Source organism: Lontra canadensis, unplaced genomic scaffold, assembly GCF_010015895.1.
Source record: "Lontra canadensis isolate GAN:19392208 unplaced genomic scaffold, GSC_riverotter_1.0 scaffold145, whole genome shotgun sequence".
NCBI lineage: Eukaryota > Metazoa > Chordata > Mammalia > Carnivora > Mustelidae > Lontra > Lontra canadensis.
This window is the reverse complement of record NW_022631139.1, coordinates 2,991,318-3,007,583: the sequence shown is the minus strand read 5'-3', so window position 1 is coordinate 3,007,583 and position 16,266 is coordinate 2,991,318. Positions and strand designations below refer to the sequence as shown.

General features: G+C 45.8%; 1 protein-coding gene across 1 annotated transcript in view; it reads right to left on the bottom strand.

Moving 5' to 3' along the window:
* Positions 1-9,561, bottom strand: part of GYPC (glycophorin C (Gerbich blood group)) — a 42,697-nt gene extending 33,136 nt beyond the window's left edge. The window contains exon 1 of the mRNA XM_032843940.1: positions 9,272-9,561. Within this exon, the coding sequence (XP_032699831.1) occupies positions 9,272-9,308 (37 nt within the window). The 5' untranslated portion in view covers positions 9,309-9,561. The remainder of the gene's footprint in view (positions 1-9,271) is intronic.
* Between the last annotated feature and the right edge of the window lie 6,705 nt (positions 9,562-16,266).

Sequence of the window (16,266 nt, the reverse complement as noted above, 5' to 3'; positions counted from 1 at the left end):
GAGGGCCTGGGGACACCATCTCTTGAACCTCATTTTCCATATTTCTAAACTAGAATTAATAGTACCTGCATTGGTTCAATGTCTTCAGGATGAAAACCAGGTACCACGTATATCCTCAGTGGGTATGGAGTAGGACAGAATGGGCGCTCACAACTGCTCTTCGCCACCATCCCTCGTGCCTGTGTGAAGATCCACACCGTCCGGAGAGATCCACACAGCCCCAGGAGACTCTGCACACCCCCACCCTCAGCTCATGGCAGCCCCCCTTCCCTTGTCCTTATCTTTGCCCAGATCTCTCTACCAAACTGCATTCCAGCTGTCACCTGGATGCCCCACAAGTATCTCAAAGTCGCCTCTGCTCTAGAGAGAATCTTCCTACCCCTTTCCTCTTGGTCTTGTACATATAATTTGATAGTGAACACAAATTGTTTCTATAATAATGAAACAGGACAAAGAAAACCTGTTTTTTTAAATTTTTTTCTTTTTTTATAGATTTCATTTATCTATTTGACAGAGAGAGATCACGAGTAGGCAGAGAGGCAGGCAGAGAGAGAAGGGGAAGCAGGCTCCCCGCCGAGCACAGAGCCCGATGCGGGGTTCAATCCCAGGATCCCGGGATCATGACCCGAGCTGAAAGCAGAGGCTTTAACCCACTGAACCACCCAGGCGCCCAGTTATTTTTTTAAATTTTAAGTGAAGATCAACTTAATTACATGGCTTAAAAAAAGCCAAGAGAGTAAAAGAAAGAGAGAGGGAGAGAGAGAGAGCGCGCGAGTAAGTGAGTCCTGGCTCCCCACAAGCATTTACTTTGATGGAATCTCCTGAGGCCAGAGGTAAAGGGCAGGCTCAGAAACAGCCCTGGCAGCTGGCCACTCCAGGAGGCTTGGCAGGATTATGCAGGACTGCTGGGGGAGTGTGAGGATTCCAGGTAGGGCAGCCATGAAAGGTGGTCAGTGTGCTGGCAGCAGAACAGAGTCCAGTAGGGAGAATGGCCGTGCAGGGACCAGCAGGTACCCAGCCCCTTGGCCTCTGGTGCGCTGAGCCAGGCAGGGATGCTGGGTGACCTTCCTGGGCCTGGGTGCTTCATGGATCCCTTCTCCCCCAAAATATTAAAAGTCTTATTTTATAGCGGTATTGGTCTAAAGACAAATGTAATGTTTAGTATTAAAAGTTTGTGTTTTGTTGTTGTTGTTGTTCCTTTTGATTTTAAAAGACACACACATTTTTTTGGTATCTCTAAGAGCACCATGGGTCCTAACTACTTGCCTACCGTGCAGGTTAGCCCTGGCTGAGCCCTTCCTAGAAAAACCCAGTACCCATGAGCATGCATGTGAGGGGTGGGCTGTGGCTCTCTGCAAGTCACGTTGGTTGCCTCTAGGGTTTTGGTATCATCATATGCAAAACAGAGATAAAAATACCTCCCGTAGGGCAGCTAGAGGGTAAAATGAGATAACTTATGGGACATGAAGCCTTCTTTCTACCCTTTGAGTCAGGGAGATAGTCACCACAAGGGAGAGTGGGTCAGGATAATTTACAGAATTTGTACAAAAGGAAAAGAAAAGAGATTATGAAATTTAAAAAAAAAAAGAAGATTACTCAGGATTTTCAGCCATAGATGAAATTAATTCACTAAAATGAGAATTTTGGTGGAAGCTGAAGGAGAGCAATTCACATGACAAGTCAATCTCAGGGTGTGACCGGAGGAAGCAAAGTCCAGGTTTCCAGCAGGAGTTTAGGCATGGGGTGTAGGCTGGAAAAGAGGGGTGGAGGGAGTCCTCCCAGGAGAGAGGGGACTCCAAGCTTTAAGAAGCACCTGGCAGAGTCCTTGCTGTCAACCTGGATAAACAGCAACATGAGGAAAGGAAAGAACTGACCCAGGAGGGAAGGCACTGAAAGGTGCTGGATGAACCAGGTAGGGGGCTCCACGTGCACACAGGTCAGCGTGAACAAGGAGTGCAGGGAAGGATGGGGACAGGCCAGTGCGATGAGCCAAGAGGGGCTCTGAGGCCACTGGGTGGGGTGGGGTAGGGGATATGAATATGGAGACCCATAGTACTCTGTGCAGACAGGCTTGGCTTGCATTAGTTGGACCTCCACATTCACTCATTCTTTCATGCATTCCTTCACTCACTCATTCGGTGTTTTTAAAGAGCCTGCGCTTCCCCATGGAGAACAAGACAGCTGAGCCCCCAGTGTTCAGATGAGGCTGGTGTTCAGATAAGTCTAGGGGAACAAGGATGTTCCCCCAAGTACCATGTAAGGAAACTGACTGCAGAGGATAAAAAGTTTGCTGGAGCCACAGCTGGTGTGAGAAGTCACAGTGGCCTTTGTGTGTTCTCTGGGGTGCCTCCTTGCCCCCTCACTGTACCCTAGAAGCATGAAGAAGCCCACGTATTAGGGGCAGTGCTCACCGCTCTGAAGGGAGCAGCTTGCCTTGCCCTGGCTCTCCAGATCTGGGCAGACTGTGCCATCCCATCCTTGGGTGCTATGCTCAGTAAACAGGGACAGGGACTTGGCAGTGGGAATGAGCCAGCGTTCACTTAGTACTCAGTAAGTGGCAGAGATGAACATGTACCAGGCACTATACTAGGAATTTTATCTAGAATAATACATTTAATCCTCAGAACAAACCCCTGAGGTAGAAATGATTATTATCCCCATTTAGTGGATCAAGACTAGCTGTAGAATTTATGGGACCCAGTACAAAATTAAAACAGGGGCTCCTTTACAAACATTAAGAATTTCAGGACAGTGATTGCATAGCATTAACAGAGCACATGTGGGGTCCTCCGAGAGTGGGGTCCTGCGTTACTGCATGGGACAAAGTCAGCCCTGTCCTGGAGGATGAGCTGAGATGCAGGAGGCCTGGAACCATGTTCAAGGCCATAGGCAGGTCAGAATGGGTTCAGACTCACACCCAAATCTTTGAATTGTAAATCTCTTCATCTGATGTCTTCATCACTAGCAAATTGGTGCAAAGTGAATTTAAGCTAAATGGTTGCTTTTTTTTTTAGCTTAATTTTTAAAAAGTTTTATTTATTTATTTGACAGACAGAGATCACAAGTAGGCAGAGAGGCAGGCAGAAAGAGAGGGGGAAGCAGGCTCCCTGCTGAGCAGAGAGCTAGATGTGGGGCTCGATCCCAAGACCCTGAGATCATGACCTGAGCCGAAGGCAGAGGCTTTAAACCACTGAGCCACCCAGGTGCCCCAGTTTAATGTTTTTTTTTTTTTTTTTAAAGATTTTATTTATTTGACAGAGAGAGATCACAAGTAGGCAGAGAGGCAGGCAGAGAGAGAAGGTCCCTGCTGAGCAGAGAGCCCGATGTGGGGCTCGATCCCAGGACCCTGAGATCATGACCGGAGCTGAAGGCAAAGGTTTTAACCCACTGAGCCACCCATGGGCCCCCAGCTTAATGGTTTTTAAAAAGTAGAAATGGGTGGCAGGGTGGGATGGCGGGGAGGGGAGGCGTCCCATAACCCTATGAGCGGGTCTGTCTTTCCGTGAACCTGTGCTTCTGGGCTATGAATTCATGAGGGTTTCTATTCTTTTTTTTTTTCACCCTTAGGTGGGACAGGATGGGCTGGAGTTGGGTAAACCCCTTCCTCCAGGTGAGACAGGTTCTGATTATACACGAACAGATTAGACTCTGGTTAACTCAATTGACTTTGAACAATGTAGGGGGTTAGAGGTGCTAGCCCCCTTCCTCCCCAACAGCTGAAAATCCATGTGTAACTTGTGACTATTCCCAAAACTTAACTAATAGCCTGCTGTGGGCCAGAAGACTTACCAGCGATATAAATAGTCTATCAACATATTTTGTATGTTATATATATTATATGCTGTTTCCTTACAATGAAGTATGCTGGAGCAAAGAAAATGTTATTAAGAAAATCGTAAGTAGGAAAAAATACAGTTACAGCACTGTGCTGTATTTATTTAAAAAAAGCCACATATAAGTGGACCCACAGGGTTCACAGTTGTCCAAGGATCAACTGTAGCTTCCACTGAGGCAGGCCTGGTTCAGAACAGGTGCTCTGGTCTATTTCAAGATACATCCATTTTCCTTCTCCTGCTGGAAGTTTGAGGGGATTTTCCTCTGATAAATACTGTGGGAACCAGGTTGAGCTCTAGGGGGTGAATCTCACAGTATCTGGGGGATCTGTTATGACCCAGTCCCCTTGGAATTTCTAACTCTCAGAGTTGTCCACACTGAGCCTCCAGCAATTCGGTCAATCTCAGAGTCACTAATGAGAGGTGGTGAAGATGTCAGGTCAGGAGAAAGGGCAGGGCACAGTGCTACGCAGGTGGGTCATAAGTCCTACTCTGCTGTTGTAGTCTGAGCAACAAGATGCGGGGTGTGACAACCCTGCACGTTCTCTGGGAGTCATGCAAGGGCCCTGCTGAGCCCACCAGCCTGTGATAGAACCCCATGTCTTGGACTCAGCTCCTGCTGGCACAAGAGGAAACCTGCTCTCATCAGCATGTGCCATGCTATGATTTTGCACATTATTTATACTGGAAGAATGTACAAAAACGAAAATGCCTAATAATGAAGGGCAGGAGCCAGCACTCCCTCACAAGTTCAGATTACATGGTGATCTCTAGGGGAGAATATGAAATAAGAATCAGTATGGGAGTAGGAGACAGCGAGGTAGTGAGGCCTAGGGCCAGCAACCCTGATTTCAGAGTTTGTTTCGTTTTGACTTTCTGTCCATTTTAGCTTATTATTCACTGATCTCCATGTATGTGCCAAGTTCTAGACACAGCTACTGAATGTGTGATTTTTAAAAGGGGTTTCCAGCGTGTGGAATGGACACAGGCCTGGGAGCTTTCACCTCTCTGTGCCAGACTCCAAGGAGGGGGCATGTGGGGTGATGGAGTCCCTTGGGAGGTCAGAATTTCCAGGAAAGGGACAACTCCAGGAATTTGTTGGTGCTGCAGTGTCCTTAGGGCCATGGTGAGTGGTTTTCTGGTGTTCAGGGTGGGCCCAGGGAGCTTCGGGGGAATAACCCAGGTCTTAGGGGATGAGCAGGAGTAAGGCAGCAGGCAGTGTGTGTGGGTGTGAACATGTGTGTGTACTTGTGCTTGCATATGTGTGTGCAGGAGCACCCAGAGAGCACTGGAGGTGAAGCTGGAGAAGCAGAGCCATCCTGGGCATCAGGAAAGGCCATAAGAGAGGGTTCTAGAGGACCACCCTAGCAGGCTGTGGAAGGCATGATGAAGGGCAGCCGCTGACCTGGTGTGGGTCAGGCCCAACTACAACACCGTGGACAGTGGTACACTGAGGTTAGAACACAGGCCTGGCTGAAGAGCCGTGGGATGGTTGGTAGGTTCTGAGGATCTGTGCCACACACAGGTCCTTTGTGTGCAAAGCTACAGTGCAGTTTCCCAGGCACAGCCCCCATGGTACTGGGTGGCAAAATGTCCTGTCCACATGCACCCTAAGTACCCCTCGGCTGGCCTCTGCTGGCTCTGGGGTCTGACAGCCTATGTCCACAGCCCTGTGCCCTCAGTGCCTGGGAACCCTGGGGTAAGCCATCCTCTGAGGCTCCAGTGTTTCCTGTGCAAAATAGTTAAGAAAATGCCCATGGGACCAGGCTGAGGAGAGGTGACCCACGCAAGGCCTTAGTAAAGTGTTTGGCATCTAGGTATTGATATTCTTATTATATTATCAAAAGAAAAAACAGCAGCTGTCTGTAAGGGAGACTCTAGAGATTAGGAACACCCGCAGGACAGGTTTGCTTTGATAAATTCTGTTAACAACAACAGCCAAAGATACCACTATTCCTGGGCAGGATGCCAAGCCCTTATTCTCTTGTTCGTCACATGACTCCTGGGAAGTAGCTGTTACTATTCCCACTTTCAGATGAGAAAACTGAGGCTCTGACATATTGTGTGCCTCCTCAAAGCCTGCAAGTGTTGGAGGTGAGTCCAAACTCAGGTCTGACTCCACAGCTCTGACTGTGGGGCTCAAGCCCTGCTCTGCCTCCAGGTCACTATAAGAGAGAGGATACCTCATAAACTTCTTCCCTGGTGGTGGGGGGGCCTTGGAGGAAAGGCCACGAACAGGTACTTCTCAGAAGAAGAAATACAATATGTTGTGGAGGTAGGAAAACATGCTCAACCTCCTCTCTCAGATAAATAAATAAAATCTTTAAAAAGGTGGGGAAGCACTTGGGTGGCTCAGTCATGAGCCATGAGCCAAGTCAGGCTCATGACCTGAGCTTGATTTCAGCTCAGGTCATGATCTCAGGATCCTAAGATGGAACTGCAGTCCCCATTGTGGAGCCTGTTTGTCTCTCTCCCTCTACTCCTCCTCCTGCTTGTGCTTTCTCTCTCAAACAGATAAATAAAATCTTTTAAAAACAAACAAGCAAAAACCATGCACAACCTCACTTATAATTACAGAGGCACATTCAGAAGTGACAACATGTTTTACTTACCAGATTTGCTAAGATATAAACTGCACAGTGTGAATGAGGGTGTGAGGAAAGAATGACTTCCATTGGCTACTGGTGGGTGTTAGAGATTCATGTGACCTTTTAGAGGGCAATTTTTTAGTATCTACCAACATTTTAAATGTTCACACTCTTTGTCCCAGAAATTAAATCTGTGTGTGTATATTTATCCTAATCATATAAAAACACATATATTTACACATATATGTGTAAATTCATAAACCCTACTTAAAGGGTTGTAATGACAGCACTGTGTCTGGTTTAAAAAAAAAATGATTGTCCACAATCTAAATGTCCATTGATGAAGGAACTGCTTAAATAAAATAATTCATTTATTTATTCATGCAATTCATATGCATACAGCCCTGAGAAGAATGAGTTAGTCTATATATGATGAAAACTTCTGATCTTCAGCATATATTCTTATGAAAAAAGCAAGATGAAGTAGAATATATAAAAGAAGCTTCATTTTGTAAAACAAAAAGTAATTGTACATACATACAATAGTTCTAGAAGGCTTCTCATAAATCAATAAATTGCTCTCGAAGTGGGATGGTATCATTTTCTTTCCTATTATTAACTCTTGATTCAGTGTTCAGATTTGTTTTTAGCTTGTACTTGTTGGCTCCATTGTACTCACATAGTCTCTGGAAGGGGTTTTGGATGTGGCTGCAAAAGGCCATTTGAAATATGTACCTATATCTGCCATCCAAAAGAGGAAAACTGATATGGCTTGCCACCTCCCTCTGCTGCCTCTTCCTTCTCATTGTAGATGGGCTGATGTGCTTCCACTGCAAACACAGAATGCCTCTTATCCTATACCCCTCTGTTTCCCAAGGTGCACTGCAAGTCCCCAGAAACTGTTGCCCAACCATGGGCACCCTTGGAAAGGTCCAGCTGCTGATGGTGCCAATGCCATGTGACTCCTACTGCTGTGGATATCTGGAGGGGTTGAGCAATAGTTGAGATGGAATTTCATTTGGAACTTAATGTAATCCTTTCAGCTTCTGCCAGAAGCAGTGAAATCTATATAAAGTTGACAAACCTGACTATCTCCTCACTGAGCGTTGACCCCTTCCATCCAAGGGCAAGGCAGTGGATTTCTGCACATGACTCATTTGCAGTACCTGGGGCATTCAGACTTACAGGAGTTGGCTGAGACCAGAGGGGTAGGGCAGGACTGATTGGGCAGGAGCAGAGGGTCTTCTCCATTCCAACCTCTGCTTCTGAGAAGCAGCGATGTAAACTGAGACCGGATATAGACACATCCTGCCTGAATTAGCAGCAAGAAAGAGGGCTCCAGGGTTCTCTTATAGCAAAGAGCCTGCTGTAAATCAAATCCTAAGGGTAATCTAGAATGATATGGAAGTAAGGGCTGCATCCCTGTGAGCTCCAGAAGGGAAGTGTCTGCAGCCCTTGGTCAAGGTCTGAAACTTGACTCCTAGAGAACTGCTAGAGAGAGAGGGCAGGGGTAGGGTTCCTGGTGAACAAGCCTGTCTTCTCCAGCCAAGGTAATGGCCGCAGGCCTGCACTTCCTCAGCGCCTCTACCGGAATGATTACAGTGGCTTTGCCTTTCAACCTGGCCCAGACACACACATACTAAGTTCATTAGTGTCTGACTCCCACACACTCACAGAAACACACATGCACACACTAATGCACATGAGCTTCCGGACCCAGTCTAGTGTAAAATGAAAACAAAAATGCCTGACATTTATGTGTCAATCTCTGTGCTGAACCATTTACAAGCTCTTAATTCTCACAACACAAGGAAGAATACCCTATTATTCCCATTTTGCAGATGATGAAGCTGGAGCTAAGAGAGACTAGCTTGCTGCAGGCACCTGGCTAATGGGTGGCACATCTGATCCCATAGCAGGCAGCGGGGCCCTCACTCCAGGACTGTCGTCCTCCCGCAGCGCCTCACTCCAGGACTGTCATCCGCCCGCAGCACCCAGACCCTCTGAGTACCCTCACCAGCACAAGCATGGGCATGCAAACACAGGCATCTAGCCACAATCCACTATGCTCAAGGTCCGGTGGTGAGGCCACACAACCACCTGGATTTAAAAGACTTGTAAATGAGTGTCTCTAGTACCCATATTATTATCATATTAATTACCTAACGTGATTACACTATAGACTCCGAATGTCTCCCCTCTGACAGTTTCTAAGGACCAGATCTAGCCAGGGTGGGGATAGAAGGGATAAACATTCACTGTTTTAAAAAGGAAATTTTAGTTTTTTTATTGCAGAAGCCCACTGGTCGAGGAGGGCATAGGGGAGGCCTGGCAAAGTTTCCCAACATTCTCACAAAGAAGCTCAGGGTATAAGATTTCCCGTCAGCAGGAAAGCATGTGCCGTCTTAAAAAGAAAGAGGAATTACAACGCCCCAAAAGGTCAATGCCTCCGCCATGTGTGGAGAGTGAGTCAGGGCATCGGCAGAGTTTACTGAAGTTTACTCCGAGTCCGCCCCCGCGTCCTGGGCCGCCGAGCAGAGTGTACGACGTCCTCTCCCTCCCAGTAGGTCCTTCACTTACTAGTCTAGGGGCCGGTTCCTGCGGCACAGACTCGGCGGCCACCGCACAAAGACGTAGAGAGCCGGCGGCGCGCCGGGCGGCGGTGGCCGGGCGGCCTCTCCAGACCCCGGGGCGCAGAGCTCGGGGGCTCCGGGCGCGACCCGGCGATGCCCGGGACCGGACTGCGGTCCCGTCTCTGGGCCCGAGCTCCTGGCCCCCGTGGGCCCAGCCAGGAGTGGGGTCCCGGGGACCCCGCGGAGAAGCGGACCCCCACGGGCGGCGGGTACTCACCAAAGCTGGGCCGCGACGTGCCATTGACGCTGTTCATCGCCGACGGGTGCGGGGCGCCAGCGGGACCAGGGGCCGAAGGGACAGCGGAGCGGTGGCGAGGGTCGCGCCGGCCGGCTCCTGACCCTCAGCGGCGGGGAGGAAGCGGCACCTGTGTCACGCTCCTCTGGCGCGGGCCGAGGGGAGGGGCTCCGGCCCGAGATAGGCAGACTTCATTTATTTTTTTTCTGCAGACTTGGCTGGTGGGGTTTCCACCCTTTTCTTTCTTAGTTTCTTTCTTTCTTTCTTTCTTAGTTTCTTTCTTTCTCTCTTTCTTTCTCTCTTTCTTTCTTTCTTTCTTTCTTTCTTTCTTTCTTTCTTTCTTTCTTTCTTTCTTTCTTTTCTTTCTCTCTCTCTCTCTCTCTCTCTCTCTCTCCTTCCTTCCTTCCTTCCTTCTTTCTTTCTTTCTTTCTTTCTCTTTCTTTTTTTCAACACACACTCCCGCCCACGTCCAAACTCTTCTCTGTTCCAACTTTCCTGCGCAAGAATCACATTTTTCTAACCACGTTTCTGTTTCCATCTGCAGCTACCAGACTCAGAGGTTGTGGTGAATTCCCGTGTGTGTGGACTGAAAAACTCCCAAATATGACAAGAGGGCCTGTCCCAGCACAGTCAGGGCCGGTGACCAAATAGGGGCAGACCTATATGAATCTTGGCTGGCTGCTTGGTCACTCCAGAGCAGCATGGCCTCTCACCACTGAGGGTCTTAGTGGCCTGGGAAATCCCTGCATGGCTGGCCCCTCAAGGGCACTGTCCCAGTCTGTGGGCTAGTGTTTGGAAAAGATTCTTAGAAAAAGGGATTGCTTGGGCAAAGACCATGTGATTTATTTGGATCACTTCTGTCTGAGGCTTCCAGACATAGTAGAGTTTGTAATGTCTTCACTTAGGCAATTAAAAACTTGAAGTGGATTTTGACACTCTGGTTAGTTAAATGGAGTCTACCTACATCACCCAGAAAGAATGCTATGTTATATGTAGCATTTTATCTCTTCCCTCTCCATGCCCGAGAGAAGGGCAGGGAATTTGAGACCATGGCACCCCTGTTGAACTCTCAGACCCAAGAGACACCCTGCACTTCTCATGTCTGATGGCTGGTCCTTCCTGTGGGGCTTTTCATTGTTTACTTGACAGTCCTCCAGTGCACTGCTGACACCCTCCTGGCTTCTCCCATTAAGGTTGTTCTGCTGCAGTCCCAGGGCTGCATTCCAGATGTCTGCACAATGTGGTGCCCTTGGGAGTACCATCCAGGTTGAAGGCAATGTAAGGTTGCCCCCTGGAGGTGTGCAGCACAGACAACTTTCCCAATTCTGTGTGGGCTGGACCAAATCCAGACATTATTATCAGGACTGCCTGTTTGACACAGTGGGCAAGTGTTCATAATTCTCTTTAGTTAGTTAATGAAGAATTGACACTGCTAGTCAATATTTAGTGAAACTTCCAGGATGGACATATATATGTTGATGTGAAGGGAACTATTCACAGAGCACTCTTGACCAGGTGTGGAAACTTTTGAGTCTCCATTTCTTCGCTTAGAAAATGGGGACAAGAACACTTGAATTCCAGAGTTTTGCAGAAGCAATGTCTATAAGATAACAGTGGGACAGAGTAGGCATTTACTAGAAACTTGCAACAGTTCAGCATTTCGTTTTGTAGTACTTATAGATCCATGTTGGCTAATAGTATCTCCTGTTTCAGAATTCATAAATTAAACAACTTCAATTATCTGAAATGCAACTGGGGAGCTGGAAGGAAGCCAAAAGAGCCAATAGGTAACCAAAGAACATGTCTCCGGGTTATTGCACCTCAGTTATGGGAAGACTTCTCAAGGCTCACTGATAGGCAACTGGCCTTTAGACATAATCATAAGATGTCTGCTTATGTCATTTCTCACAGTAGGGTGGGTTAAAAACACCAGAATATAACAAGAATTCCTTACAAGGAGGAAGCCAAAGAACTAACTAAAGAAAGGTAGAAAATTCCGTAAACGATAAGGTCAGATACAAAAACAAAGTAGCATTTATTATACAATTAAAGCTTCTTGGATTCAGCCATAAATGGAGGATGTGCTGGATCATGGGCTGGCAAGGAACCAGGGCTTTAGGACTCCATCTCGGTTTGAGTCTCCACTGCCTTTCATGGGGCTGACTGTTGGCATTTTATTTAACTTCTCTGAGCCTCAGTTTTTTCATCTGTGAAACTGGAACAACCTGCAAAGTTAGGTTGTTGTGACTAATACTTTAGATAGTAATGTGAGGGGTACCTGGGTGGCTCAGTGGGTTAAGCGTCTGCCTTCAGGTCAGGTCCTGATCCCAGGGTCCTGGAATCGAGCCCCATATCGGGCTCCCTGCTCAGTGAGGAACCTGCTTCCTCTCCTGGCCCCCCCTTGCTTGTGTTCCCTCTCTCGCTATCTCTCTCTGTCATAAATAAATAAAACCTTTAAAAAAATAATGTGATAATACAACATCTTAGCAAATAGCTTAAAGATATTAAGTTTAAGTTATTGGAGAGATTGGTCCCCTTCCCTTGATGGGCACGTTTATAGTAAGGATCCAAAGCCATTCTGAAAAGAAGATAAATAGGGTTTAATGGTGAGTGGTTGTTTAGCTTGTAGGGAAACATTTGATATTTTAGAGGATTTAACCATGGAAGTGTTTAATTTTAAAGAAATGAGGCACATTTTGAGAAGACAAAATAAGTATATGAAAAATTAGATTATATGGTAAAAGTCTGATGTTAAGTCACAGAAATGCAGTGTGTCTGGATACTAATTAATGGAGTAGCAAGAACTCAGCTATATCTTATAACAATAAAACTGTTATCTCATTTAATTCCCATAAATACCATCGAAGAGGATATTGCCAAAGGCCCATTTTAAAACTGACAAAATGGAGGTTGGGAGCAGTTACAAGAATTTGTCTGAGGAAGTGCAGCCAAGGCAGCAGCCTCAGTAATGTGTGCAGGATGTGGCTGGTGTAAGCTACTGAGCTCCCCACAGAGTGACAGGGTGTGATGGAGTCCCAGAGGGGAATTTCTACTTCCTTCCCAGAACTACATCCAGCAAGGGTTGCCCATGAGAGGGGCATCCCTGCCCACTTTATCCACACCTAAACAAACACATACTCAGTGCTTGTTCCTTCTTGAAGGGGCCCTACTGCAATCCCTGTCTGTGAGCTCTTACACATAGAGGCAGGCAGATTTTCCTTGGATCCTATAAAATCTCTAATTAAAAGTTTTGCCCTGTATCAAAGTTCTTTTTTTGATGTTCCTTTTTTTTTTTTAAAGTAACGGAAATGTGAAAAAAAAAATCCCAAACTCTATCAACTGCTCATAATATCTAGAACATTCAGGTTCATTTTTTTCTAGTCTCTTACACACTTGTGGACATTTGCTTTATAGCTCTGAGATGTTACTGAATATGTGATTTTAAGCACCGAGTTTTCACTACCAAACATTATACCATGACCATTTTCCCATATAAAAGTACAAAAGCTCTTTAATTTGTTTTAATTACTAAGTTGCTTCCTTTTCTTTGCTATGATAAACCATATGAACATAAATATATGCCGTTCATATTTTTACCTTAGTTTGTATTCCAGTAATGGAACAACTGGATCAAAGGTTATGAGACTATGTTTCAGGCTTCTGATACATTCATGAGTTGTGGCTGTAGCAATTTATATTCTCCCCAACCAAGTGTTCATCTCAGAGCTTCTTGCCAGAATCAAGCTTTAGATTTTAAATATTGATAATTCTGTATATGGGAAATATGTAATTATTTGACTTTGCATTTTGTTGATTACTAGTGGGATTCAATGTACTGTCATATGCTTATTTAGAAATTGCATGTTCTTTTGGGTGAATATTTTGTTCATGCTGTTTCTCATTCAGAAGGGTGGTTAATGTTTTTCTTATTGATTTATTTGAGCTCTTTATACACAGTAGACAACAACACTTTTTCATGTGTATTGCAAATATTTTCTCCTTGGGCCTTTTTCTGGTTCTTTCTCATTAGCGCAGAAACATGGCTTAACTTAACTGATTGGCAAGTTGGAAGCTTTTAAGAAAACCAAACAGTGGCTCTGCATATTTTAAGAGGAGAGGATAGAGGAAGTGGGGGTTTGGTTGGTTAAGGCTCCTGCAAGCTGTGAGTAATGAGGAGCATGGGGTAGGAATGGGGAGGGTGGGGTCCTGAGAGATCAGTGAAAACAAACTGTGCAGCCATGGCCAGGAGCCTCTCCCCTTTCCCAGGGACACAGAGATCTTGAGAAGAATCCATAAATGAGGAGGTTTGAAAGCTGAGAGAGAAGACTCAATGCTTCCTGCTAGGACTGAGGTGCTAGGACCTCTTCTGTCTAGACTTTGCTAAAGGCTGGCTCTCGACATGCCAGGTAGAAAACAGCACCCAGGGTCAGTGAGGTTGTGGACTCAGGACCCAGAACTGCAGCCTAGGCCCCTAACTTAAAGTGGTACCTCTTCTTGGGGTAGATCTTAAGGATCCAGAATAACCTGCCTCTGGATGCTTTCTAACAGTATCTTTAAAAGAAGAGGAACAGCAGAGAAACCCAACAGGAACACCAGATGGTCTGGGATCATTTGAAGTGACCATAAGCAAAATCTCATGTGTTGGTGACAGGTCTGAAAGTCCAGCTGTATGGACTATGGTTAAGAAAAGTGAGAAAGCTTCAAAGTAAGGGTTGGGGCAGGGGAGGAAGGAAAGAAGAGAGAGAGAGAGAGAATGAATAGAAAACCCAGAGATGTCAGGATGGGGTTGGCTTGAATCTTGGGCAGAGAAAAGTCAGTAAAAAGGACACAACATGTAAGTTAGCCTAGGTGGTTCTGACACTTTTGTAGATTTAATGACTTCCCAGAGAAACACATCCCAGCAGACATAGAAATGTACAGGCAGTAACAATCCTCTGAGCACCTAGAATGGGCCAGAACTGGTGCTATGTTGGGTCCTCCCATATGAGGGTATTGCTATGTCACAGCACCCTTACAGGGTGGATGGTACCTTGTTTTAGTCTTTTTTTTTAAAATTAATTTATTTATTTGACACAGAGAGATCACAAGTAGGCAGAGAGGCAGGCAGAGAGAGAGAGAGAGAGAGAGAGAGGGGAGGAAACAGGCTCCCCGCTGAGCAGAGAGCGGGACTCAATCCCAGGACCCTGAGATCATGACCTGAGCCAAAGGCAGAGGCTTAACACACTGAGCCACCCAGGTGCCCTGTTTTAGTCTTTTTTTCACCTTTTCCTTCTTCTTCATCTTACAGAAATGGAAACTGAGGACCAGAGAGGTGAGGTAACTACTCAAGTTCACACAGGTACTCAGGGACAGCTAGAATTGAATGAGGACTGTCTGGCCCTCAATCTCTGCTGTGAGGGAGATGCTACTAGTTCAGTCTCCTTGGCACCCCTCCTTTGTAACCCAGTGTCCCTAGAAGACCCCAGTGTCTGGTGTTACTGCTCATCTTGATGCAGCTCTTGCTGGAGGCCCTGAGACACAAGGAAAGGAGACATGGAGTTCCTGAATGAGTTTCCAACAATTCCCATCAGAACATCAGGAAATTAGTATCTCCCAGCAAGTAGAGAGTGAATTACTAATATTCAGAGAGCCCTGTTGGGGTCATAGCCCTTTCCCTTCATGTGTAAGTTGTTGGTATGAACCTGAACTAAAACATTTGCATACTCCCAGCTGAGGCCTGGGACCCCCTAAGAGAAGAACCAGTTTCTTCCTTAGACCCTTTGTTGTGGCTTTTATTCTCTTTGACTAAGAGAAGGGAGAGATTTGGGATATGTTGCTATAACGAAGAAGGGAGAACCAGAATGGTAATTATATTTGCCAAACTTTTGGTATGAATGCTACATATTTCATCTCATTTAATCCCCAGAACAATTTCATGAGCAAAGAAAGAGCAGGATTTGGGGACACCTGGGTGGCTCAGTCGTTACGCGTCTGCCTTTGGTTCAGGTCATGATCCCAGGGTCCTGGGATCAAGCCCCACATCAGGTTCCCTGCTCAACAGGAAGCCTGCTTCTCTCCTAATGCCCCTGCTTGCTTTCCCTCTCTTGCTGTGTCTCTCTCTGTCAAATAAATAAATAAAATCTTTAAAAAAACACCAAAAAACAGGATTTGAAATGTGGCAGACATGGCTTCTCATTTCTTTCTCAGCACTTGCAACTTTGCTAACTGACTTTGCCTCCAAATTTTCTCACATCACAATGGGGTTAATGACACATCTGATGTGATCTGAAGGGTTCTTCTTGGAGGCTCACACATTTATCAAGAGGATAAAGACAGAGACTTCACAGCACTAAAGAAAAAAAGTCAAAATATCATGTGTAATACACAGAGAGACATAGATATAACTATGCTCACTCACAGATGGAAACAGTCATGCCAAGGCCACAGGGTCACAGGGGACTGTATATCTATTTATCTCATTATAAGTTCCTTCAACTCTATAGCTCAACGACAATAGACTTAGCATATTTTGTACTCTTTTTTTCAATTGCCACCAGCAGTGTAAGGAGCTGTCAAACACTTGGTATTTTGAGCCTTAAATTTACTTAGTTTGATATGTAGGGGTATTTCACTGTGGTCTTAACTGGCACAGATAAAATGATCAGTGAAGTTGAACACCACAAGAAATTGGAAAGAGCCCATGGGCAGTGTGTGGGCTTCTAGAATGGTCTTGATATCTATCTTTGGCACGCACTTAGTAACACTGCACGAGATACTTAATAACACTGCACAAGATCTCTTTGATCTGTAGCTTTCTTGTATGTGATATGTATAACATATGTATAACAACTCTTTCTTTGTAGATGTGTGGTGAGAATTACAAATGATACATATACAGTGACTGAAGTGTCGTGGGTACTCCATAAATAGTTACTCTTTTTCTCATTATCTTTACTCATTGGGTGTTAAAAGCCACCAAAGCATAAAAAGCAGACAGA